Raw genomic sequence first — 20,046 nt, 5'->3', positions numbered from 1 at the left:
TTGAATATATACATGAAAGCAAAATGATCAACAGCATCATCTGGTTACATTCCCAGAATACAGTTAATTTTACAGCCCAGCTCCTGAACTTAATATAAGTTCATAAGTTCATCAGATATAGGAGCAGAATTAGGCCTATCGCGGTCTATCGCGTCCACTCTACCATTCAATCATGGCTGATATGCTCCTCATTCCCAATTTCCTGCCTTTTCCCCGTAACCATTCAATCCAATACCAATTAAAAATCTGTCTAACTTCTCCTTAAATTTACCAGCATCCAATGCAATTTGCAGTAGTGAATTCCACAGATTCACAACCCTTTGGGAGAAGTAGTTTCTCCTCAACTCTGTTTTAAATTTGCTACACCTTATCCAAAGATTATGACCTTTCATCCTAGAATGTCCCACAAGAGGAAGCATCTGCTCCACATCTACTTTATCCCTATCTTTTATCATCTTGTATATCTCAATTTGATCTCCCCTCATTCTTCTAAACTTCAGAGAGTATAGGCCTAAACTGTTCAATCTCTCTTCATACAACAAACCCCTCATCTCTGGAATCAATTTAGTGAACCTCCTCTGAACTGCCTCCAATGCCACTACATCTTTCCTCAAAACTGTGCACTATATTCCAGGTGTGGCCTAGGAGCAGGAGTGGGCAATTTAGCCCCTTGAGCCTGCTCCACTATTCAAAAAGATTATGGGTGATCTCATTTTAGCCTCATCTCCATCTTCCTGCCTGCTCCATAACCCTTCATCCTGCTACGAATTAAAAACCTACCTATCTCCTCCTTAAGTTTGTTTAGTGTTCTGGCATCTACAGACTCAGGAGTAGAAAATTCCACAGATTCATGACCCTTTGAGGGACGTAATTCCTCCTCATTTCTGTTTTAAATCTGCAACCACTTCGCCTAAAACTATAGCCTCTTGCTCTAGATGGTCCAAAGAGAAACATCTGTTCAATATCTGCTCTGTCAATCCCCTTTAGCATATTGTATACCTCAATCAGATCTCCCCTCATTCTTATGCATCTATATCCTTCCTCAAGTAAGGACATCAAAACTCTGCATAGTTACTAATGTTTACCATGCCTTGCCACATGCGAAGTACTTTACTGCAGTGTTGGGAACAATGAAATAAGAATACGGAAATTATTTCTGACAGGTATTAGCTCCTCTGACTTCTCTCCAAACTCACATGCAAAACCCCTTTCCCCTGGAGGTAAAACATGCAGAGCACAAAAATGCTGGTGGGAAGTAGCGGAAACAGGCACGAAAGTGACTTTTAAGGGGCGTGTTGACAAATACATGACTAGGATGGGAAGAGAGGGATATTAGCCCCGGAAGAGTAGGGGATTTTAGTTCAGGCAGACAGCAAGGTCGGTGCAGGCTTGGAGGGCTGAAGGGCCTGTTCCTGTGCTGTAATTTTCTTTGTTCTTTGAGTTCCACATCTGTGTCCTATCAGTCATCTTTCTTCAGTCTGCTGCTGTTTCACATGGCTGGTAGGCGGCATGACAATTTGGGTCCCTCAGTCTGATCAGCTACCACATTGTAATACACAATATTTTCAAAACATCTTCCAGCCAAATAAATAGAGCCAGAAGTTCAAATCCAATCAATTAAGACAAAATCATCAGCAATATTTAAAAATGAGGGACCCCACGAAACTCAGTTTAGTTCCCCTCTAAGCCCTCATCATCCTGACTTGGAAATATATGGCTTTCCCTTCACTGTCACTCTGTCAAAATTCTGAACTTCCTTCCCAATAGCATTGTGGATGTCCCCAGAGCGTATGGACTGCAACAGTTCAAAAAGATGGCTCACCACCACCCTCTCAAGGCCAAGTAGGAATGGGCAGTAAACGTTGGCCTAGCCAACGGCACCCAATCTCATGAACAAATAAAAAGATATCAAGTATTTAAAGGGAAATCATAAGTTAAAGTGAACTAGACTGAAATTAATTAGAGGCCTTAAAATATAGTAGAAAAACCGGCAAAGATCATCTGTAACATGTTTCAAAGAATTATAACACTGCAAATCAATCGCTTTTCAAAAATTGAAATCTTATCACAGAATGCGCAAGATTTAGTATCATTATTTTCTTTTCTAAATAGTTACATAAGGGTATTTACGAATAAATGAAACATCCTTGAAATTTGGTCGGGAATGATAACTGACAGATCTGGAACACCTTATAAGTCTTTAACACACTTGTGGAAGGCAGTTGTATAGTGGTATTATCACTGGTCCAGTAATCCAGATACCCAGGATATTGCTCTTGGGATCTGGGTTCAAATCCCACCAGGGCAGAGGGTGAAATTTTAAATCAATAAAATAATGTGGGATTAAAAGTCTACTGATGACCATGAAACCATTGTCAATTATCATAAAAACCTATCTGGTTCACTAATGTCCTTTAGGGAAGGAAATCTGCTGTGCTTACCTGGTTTGGTCTGTACGTGACTTTTCACAACCCTTCAGGGATAAATAGAATCACAGAATCCCCACAGTACAGAAAGAAGCCATTCGGCTCATCGAGCCTGTACCGGCAACAATCCCACCCTATCCCAGCAGCTCCACACATTTACCCTGCTAATCCCTCCAAAACTAAGGCTGATTTAGCATGGGCAATCAAACTAACCCACATATCTTTAGACTGAGGGAGGAAACCGAGGCACCTGGAGGAAACTCACACAGATACGGGGAGAATGTGCAAACTCCACACAGATAGTAGCCCCAGATCAGAAATTGAACCTGGGTCCCTGGCACTTTGAGGCAGTAGTACTAACCACTGTGCCACCATTAGGAATGGGCAATAAATGCTGGCCCAGCCAGCAATGCCCACATCCCATGAACAACTGAAAAAAATTCACATTTTGTGTTATATATTTTTCTAATGGCTAGTGGCTGCTTGAAAATGTGCAGGAAACAGATTCAATGGCAACTTTCAAAATGGAATTCAATATGTACCTGAGAAAGAAAGCAATGTAGGGTTCTGGGGAAAGAGTGCAGGTGTGGAATTAACTGGACAGCTCTTTCAGACAGCAGAACAGGGTTGATGAGAGAAAGGCACTCCTCTATATTGCAGGATTCTATAAAAACTAGGAGAATTCTCACTTAAGGGCAAAGTCATAAAAAGCTATTAAATATAACAACATTTTAACCAACTGCCATATTGCCCCAAAATAAATAACCAGGCTACTGCACAGTCCCAAAGTACAAAGGCACTGGATGTAGTGCCTGGCAGAAGTGCATGCTGTACTGGACCCGGCTTATGGTACTTCAGAATGTAAGTATACTATCCTTCAAACACTGTATATCAGTCGCTACTTACTTCTTTCCTCGTGGAACTTCTTGCAGGTTTTTACAGCAAAAAAGATGTTTCTCTTCTCTACAGCTTTTCCCTGTAAAATGATACATTAAAATTAAACTTCAGATTAAATATTCACAACAAATTGCAAAACAAATGTAAACTTCACACTTCAGAATTCTACAAAATTAAAATTAAAACAAATGCAAGCGTTAGTTTGGCTTCATGGAATCTCTTGCTTACTTTACAGAAAGCTGTGGTTCTAAGCCCCATTCCAAGAGGTAAGCACATATTTTAAGCTAATACTTCTATACAGTTTTGAGGGGGTGCAGCACTGTTGGGTGCTCTATCTTTCAGATGAGGGCCAGAATTCTCAGACTTCACCCGCGGCTGGGATTCTCCGGTCCCACTGCAATGAACAGCGTCTTGGCTGGGCACCAAATTCTCCATTCTCGCTGGCAATGGTAGTGGCAGCCAGGCATGAACGGCCAGAGAATTCCAGCTGAGATGTTAAACAGAGGTCCCGCACGCCTGCTCATTTCAAAATGGATGATACATTCAAGCTAATTGAAGAAGAGAGGGCAGCACGGTGGCCCGACACAGTGCCAAGGGCTTCAATTCCAACCTTCGGTGACTGTCTGAATGTGGAGTTTGCACATTCTTCCTGTGCCTGCGTGGGTGCTTTGGTTTCCTCCCTAGGGGAGATAGAGCAGGGGAGAAAGCTTGAGTAGGATAATCTGTCAGTGAGTCGGTACAGACTGCATTGTCAGGATTCTATGATTCCTTTACGTAATGTTTATCCTTCTGCCAACACCAACAAAAACTGCTTAGAGTCATAAAACACAGTTCTGTTTAGGTGTTTTGTGATGCTATTGAAAACTGCATGAATGAGCTGAACAAAATTTTAAATTTCTATAGCAAATCCTTTCAGTAATTTGTTTTGACTACTTCAAGAGAGGCAATCATCCATATTATAATCAATATTGCTGGATGGTTCACAGTAAGGGGCCTCAGGAAATAACTGAACATTGCTTTTCTGAACCCAAAATACTCCCAATCTGTGTCACAGTTTCTTTGTTCAGATCTGTCATTGCTTATGTTGACTTATTCTACATTGACTTAGAAAAGCATAGCATGATTAGAATAAGTGCTCTGTTAAGACTTGTTTAATAATGAATTCTAATACTTTCCCAATGATTAATGTCAAGTTAACTGACCAATACTCTTCTGTTTTCTCTTTCCTTCCTTTCTTGGATTGCAGTGACACATTTGCTAACTTCCAATTCGCTGGGACCATTCTTGAATCAAGAGGGTTTTGAAGAATCAGTTAATATGTCTACTATCTCTGCAGCTAACTCTTTCAAAACTCTCGAGTGTAGGTCCTGGAGATTTGTTGGATATTATTCCTTTTAGTGTTCCAGACCTTTTTCTGATGTCAATTACTTTGATTTCCTTACTGTCGTTAGTTCCTGGCGTACCCTCTATTTCTGGTATGTAACTTGATCCTTCTATTGTGAAAACAGACACAAAGTATCTGATCATTCCCTTCTTCCCGTGATAATTTTTCCTCTCTCTACTTTTATGGATTCAATTTTTGCTTTAGTTTGTCTTCCTTTTTAAATACTTGTAAAAACTCGAACAAGTGTGTTTTTTTATATTCCTGGCTAATTCACTCCAACATTCTATTTTTTTCTTGTTACATTTTTCAAAATGCATTCCCAATCCTCAAACTTATTACTACTCTTAGCAACATCATAAGCCTCTTCTTTTAATACTTTATTCTTAAACTCCTGAAATGGATACTTCTTGCTGAGGTTTTGTTTCTCAGTGAAAAACTATTTCTTTAAATATTTTCAAGTAAATCTTTCACTATAATATTATTAATTAATCCTGCCACACTGCAAAATAGTATATTTAAAATAGCACCATCCCTAGTCAATTGCACAAGCTATTGCTCCAGGAAACTCTCACAAAAGCATTCTACAAATTCACCTCTCAGAGTATCTTTGCCAATTTGATTGGTCCAGCCAACATAGAACATAAGAACTAGGAGCAGGAGTAGGCCATGTGGCCCCTCAAGCTTGCTCCGCCATTCAATATGATCATGGCTGATCTTTTTATGGACTCAGCTCCACTTACCCGCCAGCTCACCATAACCCTTAATTCCTTTACTGTTCAAAAATTTATCTATCCTTGCCTTAAAAACATTCAATGAGGTAGCCTCAACTGCTTCAGTGAGCAGGGAATTCCACAGATTCAAAACCCTTTCTATGAAGAGATTCCTCTTCAACTCAGTCCTAAATCTGCTTCCCCTTATTTTGAGGCTGTGCCCCCTAGTTCTAATTTCACCCACCAGTGGAAACAACTTCCCTGCTTGTATCTTATCTATTCTCTTCATAATCTTATATGTTTCTATAAGATCTCTCCTCATTCTTCTGAATTCCAATGAACCCCAGTCTACTCAGTCTCTCCTCATAAGCCAACCCTCTCAACTCCGGAACTAACCTAGTGAACCTCCTCTGCATCCCCTCCAGTGCCAGTATATCCCTTCTCAAGTAAGGAGACCAAAACTGTACACAGTACTCCAGGTGTGCCCTCACCAGCACCTTATACAGCTGCAACATAATCTTGCTGTTTTTGAACTCCATCCCTCTAGCAATGAAGGACAAAATTCCATTTGCCTTCTTAATTACCTGCTGCACCTGCAAACCAACTCCTTGAGATTCATGCACAAGGACACTCAGGTCTCTCTGCACAGTAACATGTTGCAATTTTTTACCATTTTGCTGTTATTCCTACCAAAATGGATGACTTCACATTTACTAACATTGTACTCCATCTGCCAGACCCTTGCCCACTCATTTAGATTATCTATATCCCTTTGCAGACTTTCAGCACTCTGTGCACACTTTGCTTTTCCACCCAGCTTAGTGTCATCTGCGAATTTTGACACACTACACTTGGTCCCCAACTCCAAATCATCCAGGTAAATCGTAAACAATTGTGGTCCCAACACTGATTCCTGAGGCACATCACTGGTCAGTGATTGCCAACCAGAAAAACACCTAGAGTAAAGGATCCTCTAGGAAAGAGTGATCATAATATAATGGAAATTTATACTAAGTTTGGGATGATGTGGTTACGTACAAAATTACAGCCTGACATTTAAACACAATTTACAAAGGTTATAAGGAACAATTTGGTTAAGGTAGATCAGGTAATTGGATTAAGATATATATGATGCTGGATAAGCAAAAAAAAGGCAAACCTTTAAGGGAATAATTCACAGTTCTCAATGAACAAATGTTTTCTTGGAGAATAAGAATTTAAATGGCTAACTGAAGAATTTAATTATAATGTTAGATTAAAATAAGAGTCTAACAATATTGCCAAAAGTAGTAGTAGTAAGCCTGAGGATAGAGAAGTTGTAGAAATCAGCAAAGGATGACAAGAAATTGACAATGAGAGAGAAAAGGAGTGACTCGCCCAGCCTGCTGTGCTGTTCCAGTAGCGCCGTGAGCTGGGAGAGATGAGTGGAGGCCGTTCTGTGGATTTCCCGCTGGCGCCACAGTTTCTGCGAGTCTCCCAACTGAAGATCGGGGCTGGCTGGGGTGAGGGGGGGACGTCAGGGCCAGCCTGGGGTGGTCCAGGAAGCCAGTGATTGGGGGTGGTGGGGGATGGTCAGTTGGGCAGTGATGGGGGGTTGCAGGGCTGGCCAGCGATCAGGAGGCCAGCAATGTGGGATCACTGCGCACATGTCGATTTCCGCTCTGACAGATCAGCGCATGCACAGTGGTCCACTCAGCTCAATGCCACCAGCCTCTCCAGAGGAAAAGGCTCTGGCCCCTGACTTTCAGAGTGAATCACACTGAGGCACTTTGTGATGCACAGAGTGTGGGAGATTCATTCTGGAAATTATGCTAAAATAACAAGTGGGATTTATTCCCATTTTCCCACAAACTGGGGAGAAGCCCAGCCAAAATTGAATGAGAGTAAACTTCAAAGAAAGATAAAATCATGGGCAGGATTTTCCTACCATTCACATCAGTGCAATTCTCCAGTCCTGCTGCAGTGAACAGAGCTTTGGCTGAGCACCAAATTCTCCGTTCTCGCTGACAGTAGCGGTGGGGCATGAAGTGTCGGAGAATTCCAGCCCATATTTTCAGAGATTCCACAAATATGTATGAAAGAGGACATTAACAGAAGTAAATATGGGCCTCTTGGAGAAAGACACAGAAATGTTAAACTAATATTCTGTGTTGGTCTTCACAGTTAGAAAGACCTAAAAAGATATGGAAACCAAGGGTCTAATGAAAATAAAGAAGGCAATTAACATTAGCGAGGAAAAGGTGGTGGAGATATTGATAGGACTAAAAGTCAAGAGCCTGTGACCTACACCCTCGTATTATTAAAAAAGGTCACTGCCAAGATACATCGATTATTATCTTCCAGAATTTCCTGCATGTTAGATTGGTTCCTGTGCATAGGAAATGTAAATCTGCTATTGAAGCAATGAGGGCAAGAGAAAACAGGAAACCATAGGTCAGATAGTCAGATATCAGGAACCAGGAACAAGGTAACGGGGCAATTAGAAAATTAGAATAAGGTTAGGCACAAGTAGCAAGGTTTCATGGAAAGGAAAACCTTATTTGGCACAAAGAGTAGCTTGTAGTGGGGATAAGTCAGAAATAATCAAAAAACATACGTGGACTCTCAAGAAGTATTTTACAAAAGTGCCATAGCAGAGGTTGTTCTGCAAGATTAGCACTCAAGGGGATTTTCACAGTAACTTCATTGCAATGTTAATGTAAGCCTATTTGTGACACTAATAAATAAAAACAGAGCACACATCCTTGCTTCTATCCCATTGCTCCCCTCACCTATCCAAAGCCATGATGTGTGCTTTCAGAGAATGCTCAAACATTGCCATTTCACCTAGCTTTATATTGTCAGCAAATTTATTGGCTTTAGCATGATTTAGTTTTGGGTAATGGACAGAAATCTGAGGATAAGAATAAGCAGGTAATTTTTACACCAGTAGCTGTAAGTACAGCAGTGCTGTAAGGGTCAGTGTTGCACCTCAAATCTATATCAATGACTTAAATGTGATGACCGGGAATAATTTTACAAATTTGCTGACAATATAAAGCTAGGTGAAATGGTGATATTTGAGCATTCTCTGAAAGCACACATCATGGCTTTGGTCAGTTGAGGGGAACAATGGAATAGGAGCAAGGATGTGTGCTCTTTTTTTATTTGTTAGCATCATGAGTAGGCTTACATTAATATTGCAATGAAATTACTGTGAAAATCCCCTTGTCGCCACACTCTGGAACCTGTTTGGGTACGATGAGGGAAAATTTAGCATGGCCAATGCACCTAACCAGGGAGGAAATCAGAGTACCTGTAAGAAACCCACATAGACGCAGGGAGAAAGTGCAATCTCTACACAAATAGAGACACTAAACCTCGTCCCTGGTGCTCTGAGACAGCAGTGCTAACCACTGTGCCACCATGCGGTCGCTTTTAGTAACAATCCCTCATGACTTTGAGTGCTTTATGTTGTTAGAGAATTCAGGAGTTCACAAGAATCGGGGTTGGTCATGAGGGATACAATCTGTGCATTAAACAGGAGGCATTTTAATATCTGGCCTGCAGGCGGTTGAACATTGTTATCCTCAGAAGGTTCACAGGCATGGTAAAATGAAGATAAAAGCGTACTAACATTCCTAACTGAGTGTGGATGTTAATGTGCTAGAGAAGAGGGTAACACAGAGGACTGAGTCATCTCAGAATAAGATGCACACCTGTAGAATGTCCCCGGCTGACTTTGCCCAAGTGTCACCTAATAGTTTCATAGAAACTTAGAAACATAGAAACTAGGAGCAGGGGTAGGCTATTCAGCCCTTTGAGCCTGCTCCATCATTCATTATAAGCATGGCTGATCATCAAATTCAATAGCCTGATTCCCCTTCCCCCACACCCCTTGATCCCTTTAACCCAAGAGGTATATCTAATTTCTTCTTAAAATCAGGCAACATTTTGGCCTCAGCTGCTTGCTGTGATAGTGAATTTCACAAATTCGCCATAGAATACATTGTCCCGTTGGAGATGGACCTCCTTAAGGGGTTTTATCAGTCTAAAGACACATAGCTACAAGCCCACTGAGGATAGTGAAAGGGGTCTTAGTTCTTGTACGCTGCCATGGCAACAACAATGCTGGAGATTGATTTGATTTGATTTATTATTGTCACATGTATTAACATACAGTGGTATTGTTTCTTGAACACTATACAGACAAAGCATACTGTTCACAGAGAAGGAAATAAGAGAGTGCAGAATATAATGTTACAGTCATAGCTAGGGGGTCAAGAAAGATCAACTTAATGCAAGATAGGTCCATGACACCTTTTAACATTTGATACCAGGACTCCCTCCTCCGGTTAGCACCTCATCTCAGTAATGACATGAGCTTCTGAGACTTCATTATCCTTCACAAGATCAGGACAATGGGAGCCTGATGTGTGACTATACATTCTTATTTTGAATTGCATGGCAGAAATGAGACAAATAGCAGTGCTGGTGTTCACATTGGCCTATGGTGGATGGCATTTTCCAAGAAGGTACACAGTGCAACTCATCATTGTCCTCATGGAATCTCATGCCGATGAGGGCCTCGCATGCAAGGCTGATTCATCCAGCTTGTGCCATGGTCTCTTCCCCTATAGCCTCGTTGTCCTTCAACTAAGTGCACTCAACTCCTTTGATGTCCTCTGACATAGATCTTCCAAGATGGTATCTGGAGAGTACAGCTCCCTTTGCAGCACAAGGCCGCGCAGCTGGCAGTAAGCCATGATAATCTGTGGGATTTTCTGGAGAGTATGCTGGAGTGCTCAGCCAGCTCTGTCCAAGCATTGGAGTTACATCGTTAAGGTGTCTATGGTGTACTCAATCAATGTTCAGTAGGAATATTAATTTTATTGCACCTTCTGCCTGCAGGATCTGTGGCCTCTGCATAGGCATCAGCATGTGGATATGCCAGTGTTGGACTGGGGTAAACACAGTAAAAAGTCTGACAACCCCAGGTTGTAGTCCAACCAATTTATTTGATAGTAAATTCACTAGCTTTAGAGGGGATTCCCTCTTCTTCAGGTGAATGGAGAGTTCTGGCCTCAGACAGAGCACATAAAGCACAGACTGTTTACAGATTACTGATTAGAATGCAAATAGTTTGCATTTCCAGTAGAACACTAACTCTGCAGCCCATTAAAAGCTAACCTGTCTTACCACTGCTTTGGTAGGTAGAGACTTGCCTCTGAAACCCCCCTGAACATTGTTCTGCCTGCAAAGCCTAACACTGATTACCTTAAGCGCTATGCAACATTTGTTAGGCAAATAGACCTCAGAGTCAAGAGCGAGTTGCAAGTTATATATCATTGTGAAACAGCTTGTTTTAATTACACACTGACATGTCCTGATGATCCGAGGGCAAGGAGCCCTTAAAATCAGATACAAATATATTGAAATGACATTCCCAATGTGCCGTGGCTGGAAACGCAGCTGGCCTTTGAAAGCTGCAGTGCATGGTCACAGATTGGTTTGACAAGTCCGGTACAAGCCTTCTCATGATATTTTCCATTCCCGCCCACCATGATGCCAGCCAGTGAGTCCAATCAGAACATTCCTCCAGCTGTCCATTCAGCCCAACACATAAAACCACCTGGGAGCCAGAGCTGGCTGTGCTTCCATGTGGAGTTCAATGAATAATCTATTCAGAATAATCCTGCAAACACTGTGCAGAGGATAACACCAAAGCAGCTACCAAATCTAAACCCACTGTAAACTGGTGTCATCCAGATATGTTACTGAGTGAATCCCCAGCAAGTTTACTGAGAATGGGATTATCAGCAAGGTAATAAGTATATTACCCATGTACAAGTTGAAAAAACACACAGACCGGAATTATCCGCCTCCCGCCTGCCACGGGAATTGCAGCAGACGATGCAAAGATCCATTGACCTCGGGCGGGATTTTCCGGTTTTGGAGCAAGCATGGCCAGAAAATCCCACCCACAGAAAACTTAAACAATCCAACTCGAATTTCACACTGAAGGTAAGGAAAGGTGATATAATCTGTAGGGAGCTTTCCTTCCAGAAGTGAGAGCAATGCACCTGAGTATTGGTGCCAAGTAATAATGATAAGCAGCACTCTACACGATAAATTGAATCACAGGGCAACTGCAGTTTTCTGCCCTGAAAACTTATCACTCTGTAAAAAAGTTAGTTACAACTAAATGGTACAGAAACAGATATTTGAACAGGATCCATAAAATTAGTCAAGTTATGAACTGTTAAATCATTGCTAATTTAGTGTTCAACAGTCAACATATATTTGAAGATTACTCACACAAAATGGAAGGTAGGTATGAAATGTAGTTGCACAGTTGGTTGCTTCAGGTGAGCTTTCATCTTCTGTACAGAATTCCTTGACTGAAGTCAGCTGAGGGCCATTAGATTTTTGGGATATAAAGAGGGCAATCTGAAAACGCAGATATTTCTGTTAATTTCCCTTTTGATTTATGCTGCTTCAAGCAATCAAAAGAAATGAAACCACAAAATTAGACAAACTGTGATGTGTACACACTGAAGATATTCTGTCCTTAATACCCATCTACATTGTACAGTCCTGAAGTGTTTACCATTCCACTTGCCTTTGGGGGAATTCCAATGGTGGTGGGATCAGGTCCTCAAGTGGGCATTAATTGCCCACGTACAGGTACAATTGGCGGTGGGGTGGGAAGGCCTGGCTGCCACAGACTTAATCAGAGCAGTGGTGGGAAGGTGGCAAGGTCCCCACCCACCATTCCCTGCCTGATTAAAGAACGCCTTACCACCAAACTAGCCAAAGATTTCACCCTTGATGTGAACAAAATATGTGAAATATACAATAAGCATCTTCACATTGTAAATCAGACACTGGGCAGCATTAGTGTTTTTCACTTTCTGGTGTAGAATTTGAAATAGATTTTCTTTTTGTTTTCATCATCTGTCCAAATCATTGCATCAAATCAAAAAAGCTTTGATTGCTCCCTGATAACGTGCATTAAAAGAAAAGTAAAGTTTTAGTGAATGCAACTTATATTGATTTAATGTAATAAAATGTCCCAGGGCACTCTCTGCAAGGAGTTGCTTTGCTGGCATCAGCTATGGGATGATATGCCGATAGGTCCACAGAGAGGCTGGTATTTGGGCTGATTAAGAAGTGGCAGTTCTCCCAAGCTGGTGTGGGGAAGTCAATGGCTATCTGAATCTCAGCAATCAGCTGGGAAATAATAATCCAGAGATGGTTATATGATGTGAGAAGTGAGCCAGGCACCTATTCCATGCTTGATCTGCCACTTAGTGCTGGGACCTGAATTAGCAGAAAACCTAGGTCTGGTGAAGGGAGGGAGAAGTGACTTCCTCAGCTTTCGACTAGAGCCACTTAACACACTGTCAGCCCAATACACAGCTCAGCAGCATCTCAATATCTAACACTTTGTAATCATCCAACATCGACAGCTAGGTTGAGTACTGTAGGCTTACTTTAAAATATTAACTTGTCTTTTGCTGCAGCCATTGCACATCAGTTTATTACATTTGGAGGGTGAGTATTGAGAAAGTTAGGAATAACTGTATTGATCTACTGGCTGGAATTTCACCACCCCACCAGCCCCAGGAATCGGACCGGGCGAAGGGGGTACAATGGGAAGGTCCGTTGACCTCTGGGTGGGATTTTAGTTTCGGATGAGGGTTTTCGGATGCCAGAAAACCCTGCTCATTATCTCAGTATATCTCTTTCTAATGTCCAGCAAGACCATTATAATTCTTTGTTACAATTTTTTTCCCCTCATGAAATCTTTGCGGTAAATGATCTCACGCAAAAATAATTACATTTGAACATTTTATTTGTGGAATTGATGTGTAAGAGTGTGAGCACTTAATTAAGCATTGGAAAGGTTAAAATGGTTTTCAATCAAAGGGCAAAACAGTCAATAATAAATTGGCAGTTCACTTTACCCAATCAAATCAGAAAATTGGGAAGGGTATAGTTATCAATTTGTTGCTGCCCTCTTGGAGCCTGCACTAATGACCTAGTTCATTTCCAATTCTAATGAGGATTTTTTTTTCCCCAGAAGACTCTTTTCTTTCTCAACTGAAAGTTTTTGCAAAAAGACTCCTCATTTATTATTAAAATAGTCCAACTGTGTCAAAATCTATTTTTAAATAAGTGCTGAAATTTTCTGACCCTTCCTCACAGAAGGATATTCTGGTCCTGATGACAGTGACACCCCACGATGTGTTCCCTGGCAGAGGAGGGTGCAGGGTATGCAAAACCTTGTAGACCTTGCAGGTCTGGATGATCCCACTGCCAACCAATTGCAGGTTGCTTCTACACTGGAAAATGCACCACGCGGGGGCAGGGGGAGTGAGGGAAGAATCCTGCCCAATATGTGTAACGGGAAAATTTACAGATTTACCCTTGCTGCGCAGACCTTCGGCTGCCAGCAGCACACATTGGGCATCTAGCCTGGTCCACAGGCCCTGCAGAAACCTCCACCCATTCAATCTAATGGATGAAATGTCCTGCTAACCTTAAACCTGAGGATATCTAAGATGACCTCCCAGCAGGTGAAGCTCACCTGCACAAATTTGTCAAATTGACCTTATATAGTTTGTGAGAATGAAATGAGAATCCACACATTATATGAGAATGCATGTTAAATTGCCAAATTGCAAACTAAGTTGGATGTAATGAAGTCCACTGTTCGGGTTTTCAAAGTCCTGTATACTAATTACAGAAAGGCAGTTGTTAACCATCAATACTCAGTAAGAGGGAAAATTCTGTTAGTCTGAACACCAAATGGTGTTAAAATAAGGGTCACAAACCTGCCATCTTACTGAACACCATAATGACCCATACTTAGCAGAGATTGAAACTCGTTGTACATTACATAGACATTACTCGAACAAATAGCAACTGCGAACCACTGTCTCTAACGGATTGATGACTTTAACTGAGATATAATGAGGCTTACCGACCATCACAAAACCTTACCCATGACAGGGAACTATTAACGCTCAAAGCTAACAGGGATGGAAGAGACCACATATAGACTGTACTCTTCACCAAGAATAATTAAAGCTCACTGTACATTACATAGATTGATCTTCTTCGGCAATCACTGGCTAACGAGTATGATTGTCCACCTAAGTGACTCCATATTACCGGCCATGGGTTCTGTGGGTTCATGCGTGGCTGATGAGTCCAATCCTAGACCACACCTTTGACCACACACTTGTCAGATATTTCCGAGAGAAGGAATTGGTTCTTGGACTCAGAATCGGTGGCATTCCTTTCTCAGGCTCCTTTTCCAGACCTCCTCTTACCTTCAGGTGCTTCTTCAGATTCCTCCCAGTCGGTTCCTTCTGAGCAAGGATCTCCCAGATGTTGACTGCTTACGTTGCATTTCTTGAGGTAAGCCTTCTGGGTGTCTTTGAAGTGCTTCCTCTACCGTCCTCTCATTCGGGAGCCTTCCTGGAGCTGAGCAAAGAAGATTTGCTTTGGCACTGCTGCCTCACAATGCCAGGAACCCAGGTTCAATTCTGGTCTCGGGTCACTGTCTGTGTGGAGTTTGCACATTTGTCCCCATGTCTGCGTGGGCTTTCTCCGGGCGCTCTGGTTTTCTCCCACACGGATTAGATGGATTGGTCATGCTAAATTGACCCTAGTGTCAGGGGATTAGCGGGGTAAATATGTAGGCTTACGGGAATAGGGCCTTGGTGGAATTGTGGTCGGTGCAGACTTGATGGGCTGAATGGCCTCCCTCTGCACTGTAGGAATTCGATGATTTTATGATTATAGTCAGGACTCCTAAGCACAGTCTGAGTCATGTACCAACCGACTCAAGAACAGCTTCTTCCCTGCTGCCATCAGACTTTTGAATGGACATACCTTGCATTAAGTTGATCTTTCTCTACACCCTAGTTATGATTGTAACACTACATTCTGCACTCTCTTGTTTCCTTCTCTATGAAGAGTATGCTTTGTCTGTATAGCACACAAGAAACAACACTTCTCACTGCATGCTAATGCACAGTACAATAATAAATCAAATCAAACGGCCAGCCCAGCTGAGTTATTTTCAGATGATCATGGCCTCAAAGCTGGTGCTTTTGGTTCCTTCAAGGGCATTGCTGTTAGTATGCCTGTCCTCCCAGTTGATGCGGAGAATCCATCTCAGACAGTGCTGATGGTACCTCTGAGGTGACGTTTGTACGTTTGTATGTTTGTACGTTGTCCAAGTTTTTGAGCTATATGGAGGATATAGCTCAAAAACTTTAGGATAACCACGATCCTCGTGTTCAAGGCAGTCGTCCTCTTGAACACGAGGATTGTGGTTTCAGAACGAATGTCACCATCATCAAAGTCTCTCATCCTTAGGCATCTGAAGACAGTGCTCACAGATTGGAGATAATGTTGGATTTCCACATCAATGTCAGCCTTAGCAGAGAGGTGTCTCCCAGGTTCCACATTTGGGAGGATTTCTCTGCCAATCTTGATGGAGGGAGCTCTTGTCCTGGGGCAGATTGGTAAAGGACTTGAGTCTTGAGGTTGAGGCTGAGACTGATTCTTCAGTCTGCTTCTGCGAAAGTGTCAAGCAAGGCTTGGAGATTCTCTTTCAACAGAGCAGAGATGGTGTTATCATCCACATTCTGAAGCTCCACAAGCAATGTCAGCGCTGTTTTCACTTTAGTTTTCAATGGGTTGAGGTTGAAAGGTTTTCTATCCATCCTGGAGATGGTCTTGGTCTCCAACTAAGTGTAAATTAAGTCGAAGCTGCCATTAAACACATCAAGAATGGAAAAGTTGCAGGAGTGGATGGAATTCCAGCAGAGATTTTGATGATGATGTCCACTCCACTGGGAAGATTGTTCCTGACGAGGTGAAAGACGATGGTGATGAGATAGAGAAAAGAGTGGGACGATGTCCCCTGACACGCCAACTGCTGGACTCCAGTCTTGACCTCGAAGTTTTCTGTCCTGTTTTCACTGGGGAGGACTGTCACTGATGTTTGTGGAGAGTTGGAGGATGTTGATGAATTTCTCTGGATGGATAGCCAGCCCTTGACAGGGTCTTCAATAGCACTTTCCGCTATTGAACTGAGTCAAGAGCCTTGGCCAGATCGATGAAGGCTGTGTAGAGTGAATGATGCTGCTCCTGACATTTCTCCTGGAGCTGTTGAGCAGAGGTTATCACGGCCATTGTTCACGGTTTAGTTGGAAGCAACACTGGCTTTCCAGAAGGATTTCTTCAGAGACTGGGAGAAGGTGGCTAGCGAGGATTCGGTTGATGATCTTCCCAGCCATGGAGAACAGGGAGATATCCTCGGCTGTTCCCACAATGCATTTTGTTTCCTTTCTTGAAGGTGGTGGTGATGACGGCATCCTTGAGGTTGGCAGCGATTTTTTCTCTGTCCCAGGTTTTCAGGAACAGCTGATGGAGATGAGGGATGATCTCTTCTCCTCTAAATTTCAAAATCTCTGCTGGAGTTCCATCTACTCCTGCGGCTTTTCCATTCCTGATGTGTTTAATGGCAGCTTCGATTTAATTCACACTTGGTTGGTGTCCAGGATTATTTCTGATGAGGAGTTGGGGGATTTCCTCAAACTTGTCCTCATGTATGATTGTATCATGATTTAGAAGTTCTTTGAAGTGTTCTCTCCATCAAATGTTGATGTTTTCTCTCTCTCAATCTATACTCTGCACCATCTTGAAGATGAGGATGTTGGGTCCATACCTTACCTTGGTGACACTGAAGGAGCTCCGGGTGTTGTGCTTGTCAGTGAGGAGTTGCAGATCCTTAAGAGTTCTCGGTCCATCATTGATTCTTGTTTCCCTAGTGCTGTCTTGTACCTTTGTCTTTGCTGTTTGATGAGGTTTCCTCTTTGCCTTACTGGTGATATTGTTTTGCCAGACTTCCTCTTCTTGTCGATAAGGACTTGGATGATGTGGTCGTTCTTGTCGAACTAGTCTTGGTGTCTCCTGGTCTTGCAACTGATGGTTTCTTCACAGCTTGAGATGATGGCATAGATTAATAACTCCAATTGAGACCAGAAAAACTGAAACTCAGTATACATCATTGGGGTCCGTAACAAAGAAAGAGATTCATTAGGTTGGGTTAAGATTCAATTTTAGATAGGACCTCGTCAGTTAGTAGAGGAAAATATCTACCCCATTGAATAATGGTGCATTGAAAACCAGGTCTGGTATTAATGTTTTGTGTTAAATGATTTCAAGGTTTTTTGACCTATGTTGTACTAAGCAGAAATTTAATTTGTTTTATAAAAAAAGTATAATTTTAAAAGAAGATTACATCACATGGATAACCTGCAGTAAGAGGAAATGATTGTCACAACTTCCTATTTATTACTTTAGTACATAGAAAAGCTTTAAAGATTATCAATAATTTATAATATTCAATTAAATACCATCTTAACCATCACATACCTCATGTTTCAAATCTATCGTAAAATCTGCAAAAGGTTTTTCAATCTTCAATTGTTTTGCAAGTCTAGTGTAACAGAAATGAAAAAAAGATTAATCTTGAATAAAACTGTTAGAGATAGAATACCTTTTTGATATGTAGTTAATTGCAGTGTTTATGTTATCCCTGACAAGTGCAATACATGAAATAATTTTCCCACAAAGGCATTATCGTCAGAGCTCCAAAGAGATAATAGTGAAGGGTCAACTGAAAATGCTGTAGCCAAAATTAAAAATAAATCAGACCCTTCAAACACAAACTCAAAATGTAGTTTGTGACCTTTTCTTACCTGGTGGAACTTTAAGTTAAATTGGCAGTGGTATTTTCTCCCCTTGAAATACACCACCAGCAATTATAGCCAATGAAAAAAAAGATTACTTTTCTGGGGCCACAAAGACTATAGTCAGATTTTTGAACAAAGAATAGAGGTTAGCATTCCCAACTTGCGCACTTGTGATTATCAATCCATTAAAGTCAATGGATGAATTTGATGGAGTGAAATTAGGTTTGCTAATTTATACACCTGAATTCATGATGGGAATTCGTCACCCATAAAGCTTACATTAGGTGCCCTAAGTCATAAAATATAGAGTGGCCCCTTAACAAACCTGTATCCAACGAATCATGTATTTAGGATTCCAATTCATAATACCGGATTCATTAACTACCTTGGCACCACTTTTAACATTGGCACCAGATTCCACCCACCTCCTGCTCAATGTTAACACACCAAATGAAATCAAACATTTTATTTCAAAGAAGTATCACATTTAAAAAGATTGGGGTGATTCTCCCAGCCCAATGCTCTGCTGGGAGACATCAGCAGAAGCTGTGTTGCGGGCTTCCTGCAGGGCACCCCAGCCTCTGCGCATTTTCAGCCGCCAGATTTCTGCCACCATCAGTGCCACGCCAGATATCGGTGCAGTGCTGAATAAATTATTTAAATCGGGTTTTACATATCATTAGCGGGCCTGGGACTGAAGTTTCCAGGCCCGCTAGCGATCCCCCCCTCCCTGCTCGCCTCGCAGGAGGCCCCGCAGGAGGGTGGGAGTAAGGGGGGGGAGGTGCACTCTGGGCATTGCTAGTTTGGCAGTGCTAGCCTGACCCCCTGGCACTACCCAACAGGCAAAGTGGAAATGTTCAGGTGGCACCTTGGCATTGCCCACTGGACGTTGGGCAGTGCCAAGGGGACAGGGTCAGAGGGGGCAGGGTCTAATGGGATAGGGGGTGGGGGATTCTGTTGCCACTCCGCACTGGGATCAGTGACACAGGGAGGGAAGGACTGATTGGGCTGGCAACTGGGATCGGCCTGCTGGGGGGGGCTGTGGGGAGGAAACCTTATTGGGCTACTTGTGGGGAGCATGGGGGGCACTGTGGGGAATGAGACTGCCACAGGGAGGAGGGATGGGGGAGGGGCTAGCCCAGAGATGTCCAGTAGGCCAGCAATCAGGAGGTGAGGGGATTGGAGGGGCAGTGTTGCAGGGTCCTGGGGCTAGCCAGCAATCAAACTGGCTAGCGATTGGGAGGCCGGCAGTGCGGGGCTACAGCACATGTGCCGATCTCCTCTCTGACAAATCGGTGCACGTGCAGTGGCTCACTCAGGACTATACTGACGGCCTCCCGTATGGGAATAGGTCCCACCCTCTGACTTTCAGCGTGATTCACGCTCGAGCTCTCTTTGATGCATACAGTGTGGGAGATTTATTTTGTAAACCCCACTGAAGAAAGCAGCGGGATTTACTCCAGTTTATATGTGAATTCGACACTTAGAATTTGTTTGGGAGAATCCCACCCATTATTCTTGTTATTGTCAGGGGGTGGCAGGTTAACTGAAATTTAGTAGTTGGTGATAAAAAGTTATATATTGTGTTTGTCAGGAATCTGTATAAAAGGCTTGTCAAAAATTGTCACACTGATGCCAAACCCACCATGAATTATATAAACTTTCACAAATGCGGCCAAAATACTATAATAAATCCATCTGAAAAGATACTACAGCCACTGAAATGAATCCAGAGTGTTTGTGCAGAAGCTTTATTGCTTGGAACAGACATGTTGAGTTTCAGCAGAAACATGTCATTTTTTTAAAGAAAGTACATCAGTGGTGGGGAAAAATATTGCAATCTCTGATTAAACATACTCAGGGATTTT

The 20,046-nt window shown here is 42.3% G+C and overlaps 1 protein-coding gene across 1 annotated transcript in view; it reads right to left on the bottom strand.

Moving 5' to 3' along the window:
* b3glcta (beta 3-glucosyltransferase a) overlaps positions 1 to 20,046 on the bottom strand; it is a 144,973-nt gene that overhangs the window by 40,244 nt on the left and 84,683 nt on the right. Inside the window, exons 8-10 of the mRNA XM_080197936.1 lie at positions 17,859 to 17,922; positions 11,715 to 11,846; positions 3,333 to 3,402 (exon numbers count right to left, since the gene is read on the bottom strand). Coding sequence (XP_080054062.1) covers positions 3,333 to 3,402; positions 11,715 to 11,846; positions 17,859 to 17,922 — 266 coding nt within the window. The remainder of the gene's footprint in view (positions 1 to 3,332; positions 3,403 to 11,714; positions 11,847 to 17,858; positions 17,923 to 20,046) is intronic.

The sequence above is a fragment of the Carcharhinus amblyrhynchos genome, chromosome 10, assembly GCF_965287045.1.
Source record: "Carcharhinus amblyrhynchos chromosome 10, sCarAmb.v2.hapA, whole genome shotgun sequence".
In the NCBI taxonomy this organism is placed as follows: Eukaryota; Metazoa; Chordata; class Chondrichthyes; order Carcharhiniformes; family Carcharhinidae; genus Carcharhinus; species Carcharhinus amblyrhynchos.
The sequence above is the reverse complement of the archived record's forward strand: the minus strand, read 5'-3'. Positions and strand labels throughout refer to the sequence as shown.